Here is a 22,411-nt window from a genome sequence, read left to right on the forward strand (position 1 = left end):
ATGAGTTAAATACGGAATGCCTATTATACTGTCAAAATAAGGGAAGGGACGATTCCGTATTTTATGGGATGGTTGGCATCCCTAAATGAAGCCAGTAACTATAACCATGATTCAACGCTGCCATCTATTGTGAACAGAACATAACAAAAACAAAACAGAATGGGGAGTGACGACAACAACTGGCGCAAATTTATTACATACACAACGGGACGCCGTCGCTGATCCACTGCGTCACTTGCTGTCATCACTAGTTTTTCTTAGATACTTCCTAGTCCTGGTTTTAGCAGCCCGACAGATGGAAACAGAAACGGTAACTTTTCCCACGAGTCCTGAGTAGCGCGGAACCGCACAGACTGGCCCTGGTAACCGTTCGGCCCTACAGTGGAAAATGCTATTGTCTAAAGGTAAATTTTGAATATCGTTTTTTTCTTTGTTATTTTTTTGTTTGACTGTAAATTACCCTTTTGTTGTATATTCACATTTTGGGAGTTAGCATTTCAATTTGTTAATTTACAGAAATTATGGAATTTCAGTGCAACTGACCACAATATGGCACAGTAGTATTGCCCATAACCCTACTTCATAGTGCCTGTGAAACTCTTAGCCTGAGTCAAATACAGCCAGGACATTATTGAGAGTTTAAAGCACTAAACATGGCATTTAACATGGTGTTTCGCTTCTATTTCTTTCCAATCGCGTGCTTTGCCCCATCCATGTCTTACCAATCAAATCTCCCCTTCTCTGCAGCAACGGAGCTTTTAAACGCATCGCGGTAGAATCCAATGACAGTGACAGCATTCAAGAATGCAGTGGAATATTGCATGATTCTCAAGGTAAAAAATTAAATTAAATCGTTAAATGGTCAAGAGGACCCAACAGTCGTTTGATAGTAGCAGAGAAGATATATTTTTCTTCTGCTGTCTCTGATAGTAATTCAGCTGAACTAGGGAGGTAACATTATATTAATGTCTAGCCAGCTAACGTAAACGTACCTGAAAGATGGGTAATTTAGCCACATGATGTAATTAGGTCATTAGCTATCAATGCTATTAGCTATTATTAGCTATTATTATTATCTGTGGAGCAATGACATAGAAATCACATAGTCATAGAAACTGTAGTTGTAAAAATAGATAAAATTAAGTTCCTTGGACTGACAGTGATTCCCTGATAAGTTGACATGAGTTGAATATAAATCAAATCAGATCGCCTGCTGCAGCTCCTTCCGTCCCCTCAGCAGTGACCTCACACATATCCTTCCCACTGCCAACACTGAATCTCTTTACTTTTTTTTACTATGACAACACATGTAACCACTTCGCACAAAGCCCCAAGTGGTCGACACGCCGGCGTGCCTAGATTTCTCAATTCAGACATTCTGTGATCCTGCAACCAAATTATGAGTTTAAAACACAAACTCTGTGTTCTAGCTTTGTTAGTAGACGATTCAGGAAAACTATGCCAAAGACGGAGTTTCGCAGCGCCACCATTGTCACACTGGTCATCGGTTTACCAAGCTCCCCCTCCTTGCAGTCTCATCTGTAACTACACCCCCCACGCATGACATACTGGACAATAATGTCTATCTGGGCAATCATTAAAGCATTCTTTTACCACTAAAAAATTGTATTCCGTCATAGCAACAAGATAAAGCCGATAATAGTCAAAGGTATGCCAGTGCAGCTGTGAAAAACGCCACTCACTGAACACTGAAATAAAGAGGAATAAAAATTATACCATGTCATTCTACTGTCAATACCTACGACTAAATATGGAATAAATATACAACCTTACCATTGGTTTTACACGTAGAGACGTCCCTTTCGAGACTGAGTGGTCATATATTATCTTCGACAATCCGTTTGTGAAATATATGCTAATTTGTGACGCCTGGGTACCTTCCAAAATAGCTGTGCGCAATACCACGCATGTTGTTTACGGTGTTGTCACCGGTTGTAGTACGACAGTTAATTGATCCAATAGGTGACAAAATAAGCTTTCTAACGATGTAGATCTAATTTTACTTTTGGAATAGCAATTTATAGCAAAGTATAACCGAAAGTTTTGTCTCATTATAGCTGCATTAAGCATTCAGTCTGTGGTAGCAGTAAATGACACTGGACCTGGGAAAATTTTATTATTCCTGAAAAATTCTGAGCATGGCTAAGGCATATGTCTGCTGATAGACCTAGCCGATATACTGTTGTCTGGACTGAGTCAGAACAGGGGAACTACAGCATTGATTTACTTTCTGTCTTTATCCACTGAACACAGGTAAGATTTCATCATCCAAAAGTTTTTTGCATTATCTTTTAAATCTGATATCAATGTTTCATCCTAAACTTTCATAAGGGGCACGTGCATATGCTTTATAATGGACAAAAAGCATTTTATTCTTTTTTGGAGAGACTTTGGATATGCTTCAGGACCCCTAGATATTTTAGGCCACTGTACTGACAGAAAGCTTGTAATTCCCACTTGAAAATGATGCAAAGGTGAGTTTCTTGAGTCAAAACAGTTGATTTGTAGTGAAATGCATGATTATGTAGTGATTTACAGCAATGCATAATTTAGAAATTTTGGATAGATTTGGAGACTCTGGGTACACTGTTTACTTCTTTCAAAGATATTTAGTAGTTCTGCATATCCACCCATATTTTATGTACTTGTGGTCAAGGAATTTTTTATCCTGGACATGTATAGTTCAACCTGCTGTATATAAGCAATCTCTCAAGTATTTCATTGCAAACTAAAAAAGAGCAAATTCATTTTATATTTTTTTGCCTAGGCAATTGCAATTACAATTGTGGCACTTTATTTCTTCCTAAATTATGAATATTAACTAATCTATATTAGTATTGCAAATGGTACAAATTTCTTGCTTCATTTAAGCCATTTTACAAGTCTCTGTGATGCTCACATCTGGAGTTATAAAGCTTTAAATAAGGTACCCCCTAAATGGGCAAGGGGTTAACTAGAATGTTTTATGTTGTATTTGGAATTGTGCTTTTCTGTCTGAGCACTTTTTCAACCATAGGCTCCTGGTGTGAATGCCCTACCACCAGTGGAATGTCAGGTTACTCAGTCCAGTGTGTGGCCAGCAGCGAGCTGGGTGTAGTATTCATAAGAGGGTGTGGCAGGTCCTGGACATCGGCTGATACTACCTTATGATTACTCTCAGGTTCACTGGCTACAGAGTAACCCACCTGTCATTCAGTAAGACCATGACTGTAAATTCATGGAGAAAATGTGAGCAATTCAGAACTGATGCAAAAGGGCACAGCCAGTACAAAGTCACAAACACAGAGACCATGGCAAAGTGGCTGGAGGACATTAAAAAGAAATGTAAAAAAAATAGACCTTGTTTGTACCATTATGTAAATAATATTTGTATGGTTATTTTATATTATTTTGTATTAAATCTTTTAGATATCACATTTTTTCACTATTCACAAGTCAATCTTGTGAATAATTTAAAATGAATCCTTTGTTGATACGTTGCAAAACTTAATAACATCTGCCCATGTTATATTTTTGTCTAAATAATAAAGTTATTTAAATAAAAGTGTTTAAATTATCATATATTGATAGATAGTTTATTGAAAGAGCCTTCACTTTTAATCAAAGGGAACACATTAGAGCTACTTTATTACACAATACACAATAAAATAGTCTTGTATCTTATTTGTAGATGTCCATGACCATGAAATGCACTTTTGTATGTCGCTTTGGATAAAAGCGTCTGCCAAATAAATGTAATGTTTACCATAGATAAAAATAATAAAGTATAAAATAACAAAAAAAGAAAGATTTTGTATGATCCATCAAATCAGATTTCAATGTGTCTCAGGAGGACATTGTACTCATGACCTCTGAATCCCTACGTGTTCCCCTAAAATTAAAAATGTAGTGATTTTCAATAATTCATCCATATTTTTTTTTAATTTTTTTTTTTTTAGAAAATTGCTACATCAAAACACATGCAGAAGAATCCCAAACTCTTTCACTTTTTCTTCTTCATTTTTCCTCTTTTCCCTTTTTCCCTCCATTTTTACTTATGGCCTGACCAAGACAATTGTTCCCCAGCCCAGGCACAACCATTTTTCTGCACAGGAGGTCCAACATTCCTACCCAACAAATAAATGTTCTGGTTTATAGCACTGATAACGTCTATTGGTTCCCCCATAAGCTGCCAACAGCTATTAGTTATTAATTGAATGAAATTGAAAATATAGGCTACTGCTGATTAAAACCTCTAATATGCCTTGGCGCATTTTCCCTTACCTATATAACAAAACTGATATAATTAAAAATAAAAATGTTCAAATTGATAGTCATGTCCTTTATTTCAAGAAAATAGTTTTACAACATCATGTTTCATAATCTTTATGAAATTGGGTCGCTGTGGGTTCTGAAAGTGATGCTGTAATGCTGGATGAGAAAATGCCTGGCAGTTTATGGTAACAAAAAATGTGGCCTTTCTAGTGTTATACTACACTCTTGTGGACGATAACGCTTAGCCCCATAACAGATTAGAGGAAACGTCACTGCAAATTATTATACATATTGCGCCTAACAATATACACACTTTTGTAAATGATATTCAAATACAGTGAGCACCATAATTCATTGGACAGTGACACCATCTTTGTTATTTTGGCTCTGTACTCTAGCACTTTGAGTTTGAAGGGATACAATGACAATGAGTTGAAGTGCAGACTGTCAGCTTTAATTTGAGGGTATTTTCATATATATCGGATGAACTGTTTAGAAATTATAGAACCTTTTGTACATAGTCCCCCCCATTTTCGGGCATCAAACAATATTGGACAGTTTAACATAATGTAGAATAAAGTCATCATTTTTAATATTTGGTCGCATATCCTTTGCATGCAATGACTGCTTGAAGTCTGCGACGCATAGACTTCACCAGACGCTGGGTATCTTTCCTGGTGATGCTTTTCCAGGCCTGTACTGCAGCCATCCTACTTTCGGGGACTTTTTGCCTTCAGTCTCCCTTTCAGCATGTAAAATGCATGTTCAATTGGATTCAGATCCGGTGATTGACTCGGCCAGTTAAGGATTTTCCACTTTTTGGCCATCAAAAACCTCTTCGTTGCTCTAGCAGTATGTTTCGGGTCATTGTCTTGTTGCATGATGAAGTGTCGTCCAATGAGTTTGGAGGCATTTGGTTTTATCTGAGCAGATAAAATATTTCTGTAGACTTCAGAATTCATTGTTCTACTTCTGTCTGCAGACACATCATCGATGAAGACAAGTGGGCCCGTTCCACTGGCAGCCATACAGGCCCAAACCATAACACCCCCTCCACCATGTTTCACGTATGAGGTGGTATGCTTTGGATCATGGGCATTTCCTTTTTTTCTCCACACTTTCCTCTTTCCATCACTCTGTTACATGTTAATATTTGTCTCATCTGTCCACAAGACTTTGTTCTTGGGGCTCTTTTAGGTGCTTTATAGTAAACTGTAATCTCGCCTTTCTGTTCGTCAGGCTTATCAGTGGCTTGCATCTTGTAGTGTACCCTCTGTAGTCCTGCTGGTGTAGTCTTCTACGTATGGTAGACTTTGACACATCTACACCAGCATCCAGCAGAGTGTTTTTGATCTGTTGGGCTGTTGTCAGGGGGATTTTCTTCACCATGGAGAGTATTCATCCACTACAGTGGTCTTCCTCGGTCTACCGGGTCTTAATTGAGTTCACCAGTTGTTTTTTTCTTGTTAATGATGAACCAAACTGTTGACTTGGTAATGCCCAGGGTTTTTGCAATGTTCCTGATTGATTGATTTTCATTTCTGAGCCTTATGACGGCCAGCTTAATTTGCATCGACACTGCTGTCTCTTCCTCATGTTGTCACACCCCAACAACAATCTCCAAAGGCAATTGCAAAGTCTAGAATCAAGACTAGACATCAACAGCTCTTTTCTGCATTCACTAACGACACAAATGGATACACCTGCCTAACGAAACACATCTGTGAAGCCAATTCAACAAATACTTGTAGTACCTTAAAGTGGGGGGACCATGTACAAAAGGTGCGGTCATTTCTAAATGGTTCATCCGATATGGATGAAAATACCCTCAAATTAAAGCTGACAGTCAGCACTTCAACCTCATTGTCATTGTATCCTTTCAAACTCAAAGTGCTAGAGTACAGAACCAAAATAACAAAAAATGTGTCACTGTCCAATGAATTATGGTGCTCACTGTACATTAAACTTTTACCTATTTTAGACGGTTCAATTCAAACTTCAATTCATGCCAATGTTGACAGCTCTAGCGCGTACACACACACACACCTGCTGGGGTTACCACAAAAATGCCCGGCCTACCTCAAAGGTGATGTAATATTGCATCTGGTGTATGAAATGGACCATCTCAGAAGCCAGGATGTGACATTGATGCAGAACTCCAGACAGCTCTGCAATGAGAGAACCAGTTAACAGAAAGTGCCATTAACAGAAAGTGACTTCACACAGGGGAAGACTCTGGCCTTAGGAACACTGTGCAGAGGACTTGTTCCTCTAGTTGGGGTGGGATGAACTGTGGACTCACCGGGCATGTTCTTCAGCAGCTTAGCGTTGCACATCTGGCCTTTCCAGATGTCCGTCAGCGTGTACTCCATGCGCTTTGCCCGCCACAGGAAGTTAAACACCCTCAGGTAGTGGCTCATGCACTCCCGTGTGAACACCTGACACAGGCAGACATAACAGTCCTGCTGTCAACTCTTCACATACACAACATAATAATTCCACTCTTGTACATACATAACACTTCAGTCATGAAATCTAAAAACAGGAAAGGACAGAACCAGTACTCCTTTGTGAAAACAGAGAGAGACAGGATTCCTAAGAAACACTCTTTCTGTGACATACCACATGGTCACACTGATGAGGTTCCTTCATTAAAATGCCTCCATTGCAACAGGTAGTTTTGCTCTAAACATTTTTTAATGTGAGGACGCGGTTTGTTTTTAGATCAGTTTCTGTCTGTTTTTGGTGCATCTGGACTTTGTTTGTTGCGGCCAGTCGTGCCGGCCGTAACACACCCTACTCTATATTACGTGGTTAGTTTGTTTAATCAGTCTCATAAAATGAAGTTTTAGCAATGTAAAACACCAAGGTCAGAGAATTTGCAATTCCAGACCAACAAAGCATAATAAACACAAGTTAAATGACCTATTACAAGTTCTACGCTATCCTATGGTTTGATGTCAGTGTTTAAAAAAATGCATTTCAATACTTAACGGCAATAAAAGGGGAGGTCAGTCCTTAATTCCGTTAGCTCGTCAGCTGGTTCAAGGGCCATGACAGGTGAATAGGGACTCTTAAGAAACTTTGAAGTTGGAGTCGCGATGGGTTACAGTCAGAACTTTGGATGTGCACTGATCTTCCACTTGGGTCTGGCCACAAGGGAGATACACAGGAGAAATCTGTAGATACTTGTTCCCCCATACAGCTGTTGATGGGAAATAAACCAAATGGTTTATTTTGCGGACAGTGGCTGGCCAACTGTGTCTCGATGATCAAACGAGACGCTTGTCAGGGTGTGCACATTTATACCCATAATACATATAAGAACAGGAATCATGATTTTACTTGACACTATTCAGTAATTAAGTTATTGCTGAGTTGCTCTATTCACTCAGTGGAGAGTTTAACACTAGACTCTGGTTCAATTTTATTTGTATAGTGCTTTTTACATAGAACAGTCAAAAGACACTTTACAGAGTAACAAGTAAATTGGTTGGTTGTATTGAACACAAGATGATGGCTAGCTGATGGATGGACTACAAAGACCATCATTAAGAGGTTAAAGAAAATGTAATTACGACATCACGTGAAGTACTGGCACGTGCAGAGATTCTTTTCTCATACATGAGTCAATCCAATCTATTCAGCTGTGTCTGAGACTGCATCAATTTATTGTTCAAAATATGTTCATATTACACATTATGCATTTTGTATGCTTGCCCATGGGTTTAGAACAATGTACCAAATACATACCTAATAAAACGGTTGTAAGTAAACCTCAAAATTGACCTAACTCATTTCTATTTGCTAATGTTAGTTAGGCTATATTTTGCATGTTTCCACAAAATTTTTATTACAAATTTGTATGCAAATTTACATTAACCAGAAAGTATACTTAGCTCTTAATTATGCGATTTTACTGGAAGCCAGCGGCAGCTTCCCTATTGGTTAATTGAACTGTCTGTCTCAGTGTGCCAGTTCTCCCTCCCCCCCGACACTCCCTTTGTTCCGTGTGCGCTGCAATCCAAGTTCCGACTGAAACACACCAGTGAAATGGACGAAGCTATCGAGCTAACCCAAATTATCTGATAAAAACAGAATTATGGACAAATTCAAAGACAATATTAATTCTGTTATTTTTATTTATTTTATTTGACCTTTATTTAACCAGGTAAAATCAGTTGAGAACCAATTCTCATTTACAATGATGTCAGAGACTTGCCAAATACTTGGTGTGACTTCATTGAAGGACCTTCAGCGCGTATGTTTGGATACGCTGTTATCGAACGGAGATGTACTCGCTTGCTTACCTACAGGATTTGGCAAAAGTTAAATTTTTCAAGTGTGGCCTAGGGTATGCAGTCTGCTATCAAATAAATACCCAGAAAAATGGCCAGAAGAAGCAATGGTTTTGATTGTTTGCCCATTACAATCAATAATAGAGGAGCAAGTGGAATTGTTGAACCAAAAAGGAATTAAATAAATAAATTTATCACTGATAAATAAATTGTGTTTGTTTCTTTTATTATGGAACCTCGAACCGCAGATTCAGCATATCTCGGTGATAAACTTTGATGGTGTGGTCGGTGCTCTGAGGTTAACGTTAGCCATTTTCCCCAAATAGTGGCAAATTGATTCGTGTTTGTGGAGAAGTCTGCCTCCGGTTATGTTTTTCCGGTGCACGTTTCAGACCTTGCCTGGCCAAAATCGTCACCACATTTGGAGCGCTGCCCCTCTGCACTCTGATTGGTTGAGAAAATACAACTATCCCGGGAAGGTTGCCTCCTTCGTTTATGCCTAGAACGTCAAGGCAACAGGCTCTGTGGAACAAAGTGAAAAAAGAGACTGGCTCGCGAGGCTACCATTCAGGTGACAACTCGTAATGTTGGCAGATGATATTTTTAGTGATTTCAGTCTCTCCAGTCATACCTCAGTCGGTATGTACCTCCTGACTGAGATTGTATTATAACGACTATGACTGAGTTTGTGACTCTTTTTGTCGCCTTTCCCATTCCGACACAAAATCAAACATTTTAAATTTAATCGTAAGCCTTTAGTCTTGGTTCAAAAGGTTTGTGATATTCAACGCCGCAATTTATAATCATACACTGCCAACAGCCAGTACGTGCACTTTAGCCCTGTCCGGATGGGATTAGTAGCCTATTGCAGGACAACGTCAGAAACGTACCTATTATTATCATTGCACATCAGTGATTTTAGTGGGACATTCACATGGAAAAACCCTTTCCCTTACTCCCCAAAATGACTGAGGAGGCATGTCTTTGGCTGTTTCTGGGTGTAGGCCTATTCGTCACACACAGAAGTGTTTTTCCATACAGTGAGCACCATAGTTCATTGGACAGTGACACATTTTCTGTGATTTTGGTTCTGTACTCTAGCCCTTTGAGTTTGAAAGGATACAACGACAATGAGGTTGAAGTACAGACTGTCAGCTTTAATTTGAGGGTATTTTCATCCATATCGGATGAACCATTTAGAAATGACCGCACCTTTTGTACATGGTCTGTACATGTACACCAAGGTACTACAAGTATTTGTTGAATTAGCTTCACAGATGTGTTTCGTTAGGCAGGTGTATCCATTTGTGTCGTTAGTGAATGCATAAAAGAGCTGTTGATGTCTAGTCTTGATTCTAGACTTTGCAATTGCCTTTGGAGATTGTTGTTGGGGTGTGACAACATGAGGAAGACAGCAGTGTCGATGCAAATTAAGCTGGCCGTCATAAGGCTCAGAAATGAAAATCAATCAATCAGGAACATTGCAAAAACCCTGGGCATTACCAAGTCAACAGTTTGGTTCATTATTAACAAGAAAAAAACAACTGGTGAACTCAATTAAGACCCGGTAGACCGAGGAAGACCACAGTAGTGGATGACCGGAGAATACTCTCCATGGTGAAGAAAATCCCCCTGACAACAGCCCAACAGATCAAAAACACTCTGCTGGATGCTGGTGTAGATGTGTCAAAGTCTACCATACGTAGAAGACTACACCAGCAGGACTACAGAAGGTACACTACAAGATGCAAACCACTGATAAGCCTGATGAACAAAAAGGCGAGATTACAGTTTACTATAAAGCACCTAAAAGAGCCCCAAGAACAAAGTCTTGTGGACAGATGAGACAAAGACTAACATGTACCAGAGTGATGGAAAGAGGAAAGTGTGGAGAAAAAAAGGAAATGCCCATGATCCAAAGCATACTACCTCATCCATGAAACATGGTGGAGGGCCTGTATGGCTGCCAGTGGAACGGGCTCACTTGTCTTCATCAATGATGTGACTGCAGACTGAAGTAGAACAATGAATTCTGAAGTTCACAGAAATATTTTATCTGCTCAGATAAAACCAAATGCCTCCAAACACTTCATCATGCAACAAGACAATGGCCCAAAACATACTGCTAGAGCAACGAAGGGGTTTTTGACGACCAAAAAGGGGAAAATCCTTGACTGGCCGAGTCAATCACCGGATCTGAATCCAACTGAACATGCATTTTACATGCTGAAGAGGAGACTGAAGGCAAAAAGCCCCCGAATCAAGCAGGAACTGAAGATGGCTGCAGTACAGGCCTGGCAAAGCATCACCAGGGAAGATACCCAGCGTCTGGTGAAGTCTATGCGTCGCAGACTTCAAGCAGTCATTGCATGCAAAGGATATGCGACCAAATATTAAAAATGATGACTTTATTCTACATTGTTAAACTGTCCAATATTTTTGATGCCCAAAAATGGGGGGGACTATGTACAAAAGGTTCTATAATTTCTAAACGGTTCATCCGATATGTATAAAAATACCCTCAAATTAAAGCTGAGTCTGCACTTCAACTCACTGTCATTGTATCCTTTCAAACTCAAAGTGCTAGAATACAGAACCAAAATAGCAAAAAATGTGTCACTGTCCAATGAAGTATGGTGCTCATTGTAAGTACATAACTTAATACCTAACTCAGAAAATAATGGCTGTTTTCTTTAACAGAATGATCTGCTTCCCTCTTCCTGTGTAAAGGTGACACTTTCTGCTAGCAATGTATTCATGGATGTTCCACGCACAAACATTAAAACAAAATTGGCATCTGGACTCACCAACAGGTCATTTGACTTTGTTTGCGAGTATTTGTGGCTGCACCTAACGCTACACCAAAGTCAGTTCAGTCATTATAAAAAATCTAACCTCATTAATACACATTTTTGTTATAATAAAAAATCGTGAAATGTTTTACATGTTATTCTGTTATGTATTCATGCTTTCATATATATAGGTGTCCTAAAATGTTAAGCTGCCTGTGTCCTGAGGATTCTACAGAAATTTCAGAAGCAAAATGCCACTAAAAAAAGAAAATAAAAAATGGCGCTCGCCATCTTCAAAATAACCTCAGAAGGGATTTTTTTATTGGAGAATAAAGTGCCCTCAGATTTCCACATTAATATTTTTCTACATTTGACCCCAGGGGTGCTGTAGCCACTGGATCCTTCTCCCTTGAGAAAACAGAAATCCAAACATAACACCATCAACTTTAAAATTGAGAGCAAGTTCAGTTTATGTAATTGTATGTTTAATATCAGTCAGCAACACGAATAACCAATTGATTCTCGTTTTTCGATTTCTGTTTTTAAAATGAATATCGAACACCCATTAATTTCTTGCTTTTTAATTTCTGTTCCTGAAACGGAAAACGATTGACCAAAAGTTACACGGGTCCTTTCCCCCCAATGATAGTTATTACATGCCGAGGGAAGCAGCTAATTTTTAACATCGTATTAAAGGAAAGCGTTATTTTCTGGAAAGTCTTTTTATATATATATATATATATATATATATATATATATAAGATTTATATATTGTTATTTGATTATACTGTGGCACTTATGCCATTATGGATTAAAAAATAAACTGTCAAACTCTGTTTTCTGAAAAATCACCAAAACAGGTTTGACCTACCAAGGGATATGCACCATCGCACACTGGCAGCAGGTTGGGAGCTAGGAATCGAAAAGACAATTCACTTTTTAATTCACTGTAATTAAAAAAATAAAATAAAATAAAAACACCAATTTGTAAAACTAAAATGCTTTATACCACACTGTAGATATGATCTTGGTGAAACCTAGATAATTTCAATTCAATTTCAATTAACTTTATTTCAGACACATAGGTCCATAGCAGTACATATAATGAACACTATACTACATACCTGATTATCTATATTTCTTCAAGCAATAGATGGCCTAATGTAACACTCTTTATCAATTTCTTTGATGACTCACTAATTACTCATTTGCAAAACAAATGGAACCTGCAGGGTGAACAAAGATCTCCAAATGAAATTTATTTCAGATAATTTCACTTGCTTGCAAATCTTTGAGCAAATAGAACATAAAAAATGTTTCTATGGGTTTTTACAGGAATATGTCTTCGTGTAACATTTAAAAGGCCATGTTTTTATTACTTTTGTTACTTCCCACAACAACCTAAGTTACATATTATGAAACAATAGGCTGAGGCTATGTTGCAAAACTATTTTCTGGAAATAATATACTCAGCTTGATGAATTCCAACAGCTGTATTTCTAAATTATAGTGTTTTTGTTTCAGTATATAGGCAATAAGGGATTTATTACCATTTTGAAATCATTGCATACGGGAAAAAACATTTTCTTTGACCAATGCCCAGTGGCGGAGCTTGAGTTTTAGGACAGGGGGTGCAGAGCCAATTTAGGGGGCACCTATGACCTGATTATTTTCAGAAATATTGCTGTGACTGAACGATGCTCACCTGTATAGGCATATCACACTATTACAGAAATCTAGCTCACAGGCTATGACCACAGCAATCACGCAACAAGGCTATAGCACAAACACGGTTAGCCTAATAAGTTTCTGACGCATCAAATTATAGGCATCACTCATAGTCCTTTAATGGTTGAAGATGCAGAACCTGCCAAGACGGCCACAGACCAAAACACGGCTAGTGATAATAGCCCAGTCAACTCTTTTGTGAGAGAAGTGTAAAGGAGTTTTTTGTTTGTTTAATCACCCTAGTTACCATGTTCATACTCAAAACAGACAGGGTGATTGACATGCTAAAGGAATTGTGCTGTTTGTGCTTTTAGCTGCATTTTTAGATGCTAAACCTACATTTAGGTTAGGGAACAACAGGTGTAAAGCGTCTCATATCCAACATTTTAAGCACAGGCGTGAAAATGGATCCATCTCTACGCTGCAATGTTGTTTAACTGATCTGCCAATGTGGGGTCTGTCAATTGAACTGTACAGGCCTAATAAAAATTATTTGTAACTGGTAACGTTGGTCTGACCCAGCCATCAACCAACGGAAATGTCAAAGTTATGCCACAAGGAGGGTCTCCCTAGCTATAGTATGCCATAGCCAGCAACGTCTTATCACCGTGGAGTGGGAGTTGGGTGAACGTATGGATGTTAAACAAACAAACTCAATAATACAGGCCAAGTCTGACTTGAAAGTTCACTGGAGTTTGGCTTGTCTTCACACCCCCCACCGCCTGACAATAGCCAGGTGTTGATGCAGAATGCGGATGTGCGAATGTGTCTGTCTCTCCTCTGGCAGGTAATTTAGCAACTGAACAATAAAACATTGAACATTATCAGTGGAATAAACTACACTGTAGGCTACTGTAGGATACAGTGCTACCGAGGATAAATTGACGATAAATTTGAACAAGCCAATATCCATCCATCCATCATCGATACCCACTTATCCTGAGCAGGGTCATGGGGGATGCTGGAGCCTATCCCAGCGTGCATTGGGCGAGAGGCAGGAATACACCCTGGACAGGCCGCCAATCTATCACAGGACACACACACCATTCACTCACACCTATGGGCAATCTCAAATCGGCCTACCTGTGGGAGGAAACTGGAGTACCCGGAGGAAACCCATGTGGACACGGGGAGAACATGCAAACTCCACACAGAAAGGCCCAAGCCGAGATTCAAACCCACAACCTTCTTGCTGCGAGGCGACAGTGCTACCCACTGCACCACCGTGCCGCCCCCCACAAGCCAATATATTTGAGGAAAAAGGATTTTAATGACATTGAAACAGCAGCAACAACAGACTACAATGAAATTAGAAAGGCATACATACAGTAGCTCAAACGCATGTCAGAGGAGAGGGCGAGACATTCACACTTGGCCATTATCAAAACCTGCACACTAAGTGATTTATTATCATTTTAAAATCATTGCACACTTTGATCTCTGACAGTAAAAACCACTGAATAATTAATAACTATTCTTATTCAACATATCATGAGCTGCGTTTCCACCGCAGGAACTAGGAACCTTTTGAGGAACTCAGTGCATTTCGACCGCAGGAACTAGGGTCTAAATTTAGTTCCAGGGGCTTTATTTTACCCCCAAAAAAGTTCCTGCTCGGGGGTAGTACTTTCCAAAAGTACCGGAACCTTTGGGGTGGGCACAAGTGCTGGAAATTTCTGATTGGTCGACTACTTGCAGTGTTTTATTTCAACCGCCATGTTTAAAAATCTGCAGCCGCAAACCGATTTATTTTCATAATAACTTCAAATCAAACTTGTATGTTATGCGGCGCAGTAGGCTAGTTTTGGTTATAGCCTGCCAACGTCTTGGAATTATAACGTGTGCTCTTCTGTTCTTTTCTTGCTTTAGTATTCGTTTTATAAAATGCTAAGCATTAGTGCTGGGACAGCATATTACGTACCAAAACATTCAAACGGATTAATTTGGTTGCTGAATATTTTCTTCTGGATTTTCTTTGTTAGCCCGTTGTAATTGACTCAAAACGTTTGATACAGTTATGTGAGGTATGCGGTAGTTCTGTGTAATTCACATTGGTGATACAGTAAAAGCAAACTGGAAATCACCTTCTGCACTTTTTGTCAGGGTAAAATAACAGGTTAATTCTAGTAATCGTCCCTTTAGCTTTTTCAGACTGCCGTAATTTTACTCTGCCATTCTTCAATTCCACAAAAAGACCAGGAAGACTATGGACTAATTTATGGTGCATGGTTCGCATCTGGAGGGCACACTTCGCTGCTCGGCTAGCAGTAACTTCGAAGGAAAGCAAACGGCGGCTGTACCACTGCTAATTTAAATTTTCACGCAAGTCCGAGTTTTCGTTCTATTCTTGTCATTTTGCGATTAGCCTATATGGAATTGACGATGAGAAAGTAATCAAACAGCAAATTGTTTACAACGTGTGCATGTTTTCTGCTGTTGTTGCCAGTTAGGCTATATTGGAAATGTGAATGCATTCTGTCGCCTCGGATGTCAAGACATGAAAGTGAATGTTCGCATAAAAACATAATGAATGTGTTTGAGAGGATATATAAAACAGTTACAATTTGACTATTGGCCTGTTATATCCTATTTGTTGCATAACAATGGTCCAAGTTCAACTACCAACGACAGTTTTGCTTGACAACGGTAAAATATGCCCAAACGGCTGCAGAAGAATATTTCAATTCCAGGTGATTAAATCGATAAAAATCAATAAATACAAAAGTAACCATATATAGTCATTGTTGGTAACCCGTTGTATATCAGTGGAATAAACCCCTCCGGGCTGTCCCGTTATTAGAAAATAATGTAGGCTACTTCGGTGGTAGTATGGGGTTACAGAAGAAATCATAGGACAGATGGACCGAGGACAACGTTGCTTTTTCATATGTCAGTGGGCTAATTTGCCTAATCTTCGTGGGACTTTAGACCGCGGTTGGAAACGCAGACAACAATGGGCTGAAGGAACCTTTTAGTTCCTTTAAAAGTAGTTCCTGGGACTAAAAGTTCCGGGTACTTTTGGTGGAAACGCGGCTATGGTGTCAGGGTTCAGGTTCCCTGCACTTGCTTGTTGCTGGCGTTTCTTGTCTGTGCACATCTTTGCCGGTCTCTTTCAAAGATTCCTCTAAAAAAATCATTGATCAAACATCAAAATGTTAAACAATAATTGTTTATTTCAATAATTCAGTAATTTCAATAACTGTCCATTCCCCCATTCGGTAAAAGAGGAAGTAGACGCTGACAGGAGAGACACAACTACGGGCAATTTGCCTTGAATAAATTCTAATTTAAAACAAATCATTTCGCATTAGAAACAAACACAAAACCAAAAGCCTACTACATACAGACCAATCTGGTATGTGCTTATAATAAATGCAGGTGATAAATGCTGTTTCTAACAAAGTTATTTACCGTGTTACAGTTATGATGCGTTACATTTATACCGACTCGCCCCTATAAGCTACGTGAAATTAACATGGATGATGTTAGACTGTGCTCAAACCTATCTGACTGGTGGTTTGCAAACAAAAATAGTTCCTGTGGAAAGGCAAAGAAAATACATGCAAATTTGCCTCTGCCGGGAAGATCTTTCGAGGCAGCAGCGCCAAATGAAACCTGTAACCACTGTAGCGCTGACCTTTACATTTTTCAACCCATTGACAATTCAAATTTTGTTTTATTTGGTCTGATGGGCCCTACAAATTAATAAAAGTTGCAATCCTATTAATCAAGACTAGAAACAATGAAATTTGCTTAATTTATCATGAATTTAACACTGCAGCCATAATTTTTCACAAGGAAACTATATTGGGATGGCAGGTATACCATCCCGCTGGGCTGTTTGGCTTTGCTGCTTCCTGTTTGTAGTTGAAAGCACGAGGAGTTCGAAACACTTGGTTACAGGCTAATATCGTGCTTTCAAGTGTGTAACGACACTATCTTGGGCTTTTGTGTTTAAACAAAACCTAAGTAAGCATCATATACTACTTTCTCCGGATTACTCGCCAAAGTAAATTGTAAATCGAACGAAGCAAACAACTAAAGAAAATATGGTAGGAGCGCATCATGGCATCCTCCTGTATCAGAGCCTAGACATTACTACAGCCGATCAGTAAACCCTGAGGTTATTCCAAAGTTTATAAATATGCTTCCGGAGTCATTCCTCTCCACAGAAGAAAATGCCGATGAAGCTGCACTGGACCAATTGACTAACCAGCTAACCCTTACCCTCAGGAACACTCTTGATGTTGTTGCCCCCCTTAAAAAAGAAACCCTAGTCGGAAAAAGCACACTCCATGGTACAACGATACCACCCGGGCCCTGAAGCAGTCTACTAGAAAATTAGAGCGAAAATGGCGGTCAACAAAGCTAGAAGTATTTCATCTTGCATGGGAAAACAGCTTTCTTCAGTATAAACAAGCTCTTGCTTCTGCTAGACCTGCCTTTTTCTCAAAACTAATTGAACAAAACAGACATAACCCAAAATTTCTATTTAGTACTGTGGATAAATTAACTAAAAAACAATCATCAGAGTTTTCAACTTATCCCTCCAATCTTAGCAGCACTGACTTCATGAACTTTTTCGATCAGAAAAATGAGACTATTAGAGACCAGATTTCCAAACTGTCTCCATCATGCACTATTCCTGTTCATGTTAATAAACAGCCCCACACCTGGTTACAACAGGAAGATTTACAGACAGCGGTACTAAACTGTTTTACGCCCATTAGCATGGTCGAGTTATCCAAATTAGTTATGTCCTCAAAACCAACGACCTGTCTACTCGATCATATTCCTTCAAATTGGATTAAAGACCTATTTCCGGTACTAGGCCAGCATATACTAAAAATCATTAACACATCCCTAGTCACAGGATACGTGTACCTGAGTCACTAAAAGTGGCAGTTATTAAGCCATTATTGAAGAAACCAAACCAGAACCTGATAAATTGGAAAATTATAGACCTATTTCAAACCTTCCATTTCTATCAAAATTATTGGAGAAAACTGTTGCTAAGCAACTAAGTGCATACCTTAGCTCCAACGGTATCCTTGAAGTATTCCAATCAGGGTTTAGACCCCACCACAGCACAGAAACCGCACTTATCAAGGTTACAAATGATTTACTACTGTCAGCCGACCGTGTCGGTTCTTGTGCTCCTCGACCTGAGTGCAGCTTTTGACACAATTGATCATGGAATTCTACTGGACAGACTCCAGGCCTGTGTTGGACTTCATGGACAGGCACTCACATGGTTTGGATCATACCTATGTGACAGGAAACAATATCCTACATATCTAACCTGCTCCTACCTTATAAGCCCACAAGGTCACTCCGATCCCAAGACGCAGGCTAATTTCCAAAAACCTAAAAGGTGGTAGGGCTTTCTCCTACAGGGCCCCACTACTGTGGAACCAGCTTCCAAAATTTATAAAGGAGTCAGACTCAGTCTAAATATTTAAATTAAAAACGTACCTCTATGCTCAGGCTTATAATCAGTTGTAGTCTGGAGACAGGGTGCGAGAAGCCTGTAGTCATAAAGCTTTGTAGGTGGCAATCCTTTCCTTACTGTCACTTGTCAATCAGCTGTGACCCGACTTTACATGGGCTGGCTCTTCATAGGCGGGTATGGTTGTCTTCCCCTCATGACTGCATGGGCTCTCCATCCCTGTCCTAGTAGCTATACAGCCATATACTACTCCTGGCGGGGTCCCCCCAATACATACTACTGCCACTTTACCCACTGTCTGCTATATTGCAAATTCCCAAATTGCCGTTTCTACCCTCTTCCCCACGCTGTCGGCGGGGCCCCAACCCTCGAGAGTGCTTTGAGAGTCGTCTGGTCTCCCCCACCTCTACGGTCCAGCCCCTCTTTCGTCATTGCCTCCACCCTGCCCACGTCTGTCGCCACCTGCTGTTCCCCATCACTGCCACCCGGCCCCACCCATCATCTGAGCCACATCATAAACCTTATAAAACTAACTGACATGTTGGTCATCAGTCAGCACCCGGAGCCAACCAGAGGAGGATGGGTTTCCCCTTTGAGCCTGGTTCCTTCCAAGGTTTCTTCCCATCTGCCACAGGGAGTTTTTCCTTGCCACTGTTGCCTTAGGCTTGCTCCTGTGGGGGTTTAGGCCAGGGTTGTCTGTAAAGCGTATTGTGACAACTGCTGTAAAATATGTTATACAAATAAAATTTGATTGATTGATTGATTGATCCCGCTCAGTCAAAGCTAGGTAGGGCGGCATGCCCCATACCTGTACAGCGCAGAGAGTGTGGCACTTTTCAGGGTTTCCTACAAACATAATCACAATGACCACAGACTCAGCCCTTAAAACCACTAATTTCTGTACCTTCTAACCTCATGTCAACAGACAGAATTCATAAACAACTTCACGTCTGCACAATAAAGCCCCAAATTTAGGGGATTTTGCGTTTTTTCCTTCTTTTTCCTGCCTGATTACATTATGACAAATGCTCCAGGCCCACAAACAATACGTCTCCTCATTGAACATTTAGCTACACCAGCCAATCAAAACATCACATTACAGACGCAAATTGGACATATATATTTTTAACCAAAAATATTTGCAGCCGCTGCGAGTACTTCGCTTGTGGCTCCCACCCTAAGGCTCAGGAAAATCTTGAATTCATTATGCACATTTATTTGCTAACTAGCTTTTGCAACTGTATAATACTTGTGGTAACTCATTTATATTCCTGAAATTCAATCTCTATCATTTCACATGCAAATTATGGGTGAGTATTGTTCGTCTCCCAGTGAGCACAAGACCAAATACAGACGGCATCTAAATGTCTGAAGGGATGGAAATCTTTCACCGAACACATAGACTGTATTATGATATTATTATTATGATGTGAAAGTTTTCAAGGTGGCTAGGATACAACCAGATCATATGGAAGTAAAACCTGAGATGAATTAGGGTTGAATTCAGCTAACCTAGTCCGTTATGTCAAAACATGTCAACCTAGATTTCCACCTCCCCTCAGACATCTACATTCCATCCATATTTCTGGTGTGTGCTTACTGGGCTACCTTATTTATAAGCACAAGCAAATTACATCATTAACCCCTTAGCGCACATGCCAAATCTGGCCAATCCTTGCCCATTTAGGGGGTACCCTATTTAAAGCTTTATAACTCCAAATGTGTGTGTGAAAAATGGCTTAAATGAAGCAAGACTTTGTAACATTTACAATACTAACTTAGATTAGTTTATATTCATAATTTTGGAAGAAATAAAGTGCCACAAATGCAATTGTCAAGGCAAAAAATGAAAAATTAATTTGCTTTTTTAGAAAACTTATTGACCACAAGTTCATAAAATATAAGGGTGGATATGTACAACTATTATAGCTCTATGAAGCAAAAACTAAACAGTGTACCCAGCGTATCCATCCAAAATGTCTAAATTATGCATTGCTCAAAATCATAACATATTCACGACAAATCAACTGTTTTGACTCAAGAAACTCACTGTTGCATCATTTTCAAGTGAGAATTACAAGCTTTCCATCAGTACAGTGGTCTAAAATATCTAGGGGTCCAGAAACATATCCAAAATCTCTCCAAATATGAATAAAATGCTTTTTGTCCATAATAAGGCATATGGGGGTCAATGACAAATAAGGTTTCCAGCATGAAAAAACATAAACGTTCAATAAAACGCATTTAAAACCTATTTGTAAGTCCACATGAATGTTCTTTATGTAATCACAATTGTCTCATTATATACAAAATAGCTGAAATGCATTTTTATGCTACATGGATGTTTTTACTCCCCTAAAAAGGTCAGTTGGTGTAACCATGCCTATTTATAAATTAATACATTTTCTATGCATTTCCAGCCACTGGAATCAGCAAACTATCTGAGTTTGGAGAGGCTTAAATACACGCAACTTAAATTTTATTTATTATAATTGTTTTAGGTATGGTACATTTTTAGCCATTCACTGAGTAAATGCTATTTTGAATGATCGTCAACAATAATTTCCTGTGGGGAGAGACAAACTTGTCAGAAAACTTGCAAAAGCTATTTATATCCCTTGTAAACAAGCTCAGTATTTAATGTTTTAATATAGCATTGCAATAGCATTGTGAATGAATAAATATAAAACTAAAAACATTGGTTACCCTACATGACCGTGACGGTTACCCCAACTGATATTATAGTTAAATCCAGATATCATGGCCTGATATTTATTTAGAATTGAATCACATGTGTTCTGCTGGTAATGTAAGAATAATATAGTAAGGACACTTAAACATTTCTGAACTTAAATCTTCTGCAGTGGCATACTGGCAGGCAGATTTAGAAGGCATGCATACATAACACTGTTTGTGAGCCTATTATTATGGGTGACTTAAATTACCCTGCAATTATTTGGGAAATGATGACAGGACATGGAAAAAGTTAGGAAGAAATTTTAGATGTTATAAATGACCTTTTTTGGCACAGTATGTCAATCAGCCCACAAGGGAGAAATCAATTCTGGATCTGGTGCCATGTAATGACCTGGACCGAATTTGTAGCATAGAGGTAAGTGAGCCACTTGGAACTAGCGATCATTCTGCAGTTGTTAATTTGCCATAATACATCAAATACAAGACCTCCTCTAAGGCCAGAATTTTTAATTTTAGACGAGCCAAATTCACCAAGATGCAATAAAATTTAAGTAATATTGACTGGGTGAAACTTCTTAACTGCAAGACTGTGAATGAAAAGTGGGGTAGGTTCAAAAGAGTTACTCTTGAGGGGCAAAGTAAATTTATTCCAAAGGTAAGGAAAAGTACGTTGAAGAAGCGCTCCCCCCAGTGGATGAACAAATCCATACGAGAGAGAAAAAAAAGCTGTATGAGATATGTAAAAATGACAGCACTGAGAGTAATGGGCTGAATATTCGAATATGCGTGATAAGGTTAAAAAAGAACTACAGGAAGCCAAGAGGGTCTTTGAAAGGCAAATTGCCGTAGATGCAAAAAGTAATCCTAAACGTTTCTTTCAATACTGTAGTAGGAAAAGGAAAGTCAAAGAGGATATCAGGTGCATCAGAAATGAAGAAGGAGCATAGCTTTCTAAGAATAAAGATATTGTTGATGACTTAAATAGTTATTTTGTTGAGAGTTTTACTAGAGAAGAGGTTACTAATAGACTGGAAGGCATATTCAGTACTCAGAAAGTCTTATCAGATATTGAAATAGAGGATAAAGAAGTACTGCATGAATTACTTAAACTAAAGACAAACGAGGCAGGAGGTCCTGATGGCATATACCCAAGAGTACTCAAACAGTTACCT

At 39.1% G+C, this 22,411-nt stretch overlaps 1 protein-coding gene across 3 annotated transcripts in view; it reads right to left on the reverse strand.

Moving 5' to 3' along the window:
- The window catches only part of tubgcp3 (tubulin, gamma complex associated protein 3), a 191,645-nt gene that overhangs the window by 35,574 nt on the left and 133,660 nt on the right, over window positions 1–22,411 (reverse strand). For all 3 annotated transcript variants that reach the window (XR_004764538.1, XM_035411093.1, XM_035411092.1), the window contains exons 17-18: window positions 6,578–6,713; window positions 6,355–6,443 (exon numbers count right to left, since the gene is read on the reverse strand). Coding sequence is in view for 2 of the 3 variants with exons in the window: in XM_035411093.1 (XP_035266984.1) it covers window positions 6,355–6,443; window positions 6,578–6,713 (225 nt within the window). In the remaining variant the exon portion in view is untranslated. The remainder of the gene's footprint in view (window positions 1–6,354; window positions 6,444–6,577; window positions 6,714–22,411) is intronic.

This window comes from Anguilla anguilla, chromosome 3 (genome assembly GCF_013347855.1).
Source record: "Anguilla anguilla isolate fAngAng1 chromosome 3, fAngAng1.pri, whole genome shotgun sequence".
NCBI lineage: Eukaryota > Metazoa > Chordata > Actinopteri > Anguilliformes > Anguillidae > Anguilla > Anguilla anguilla.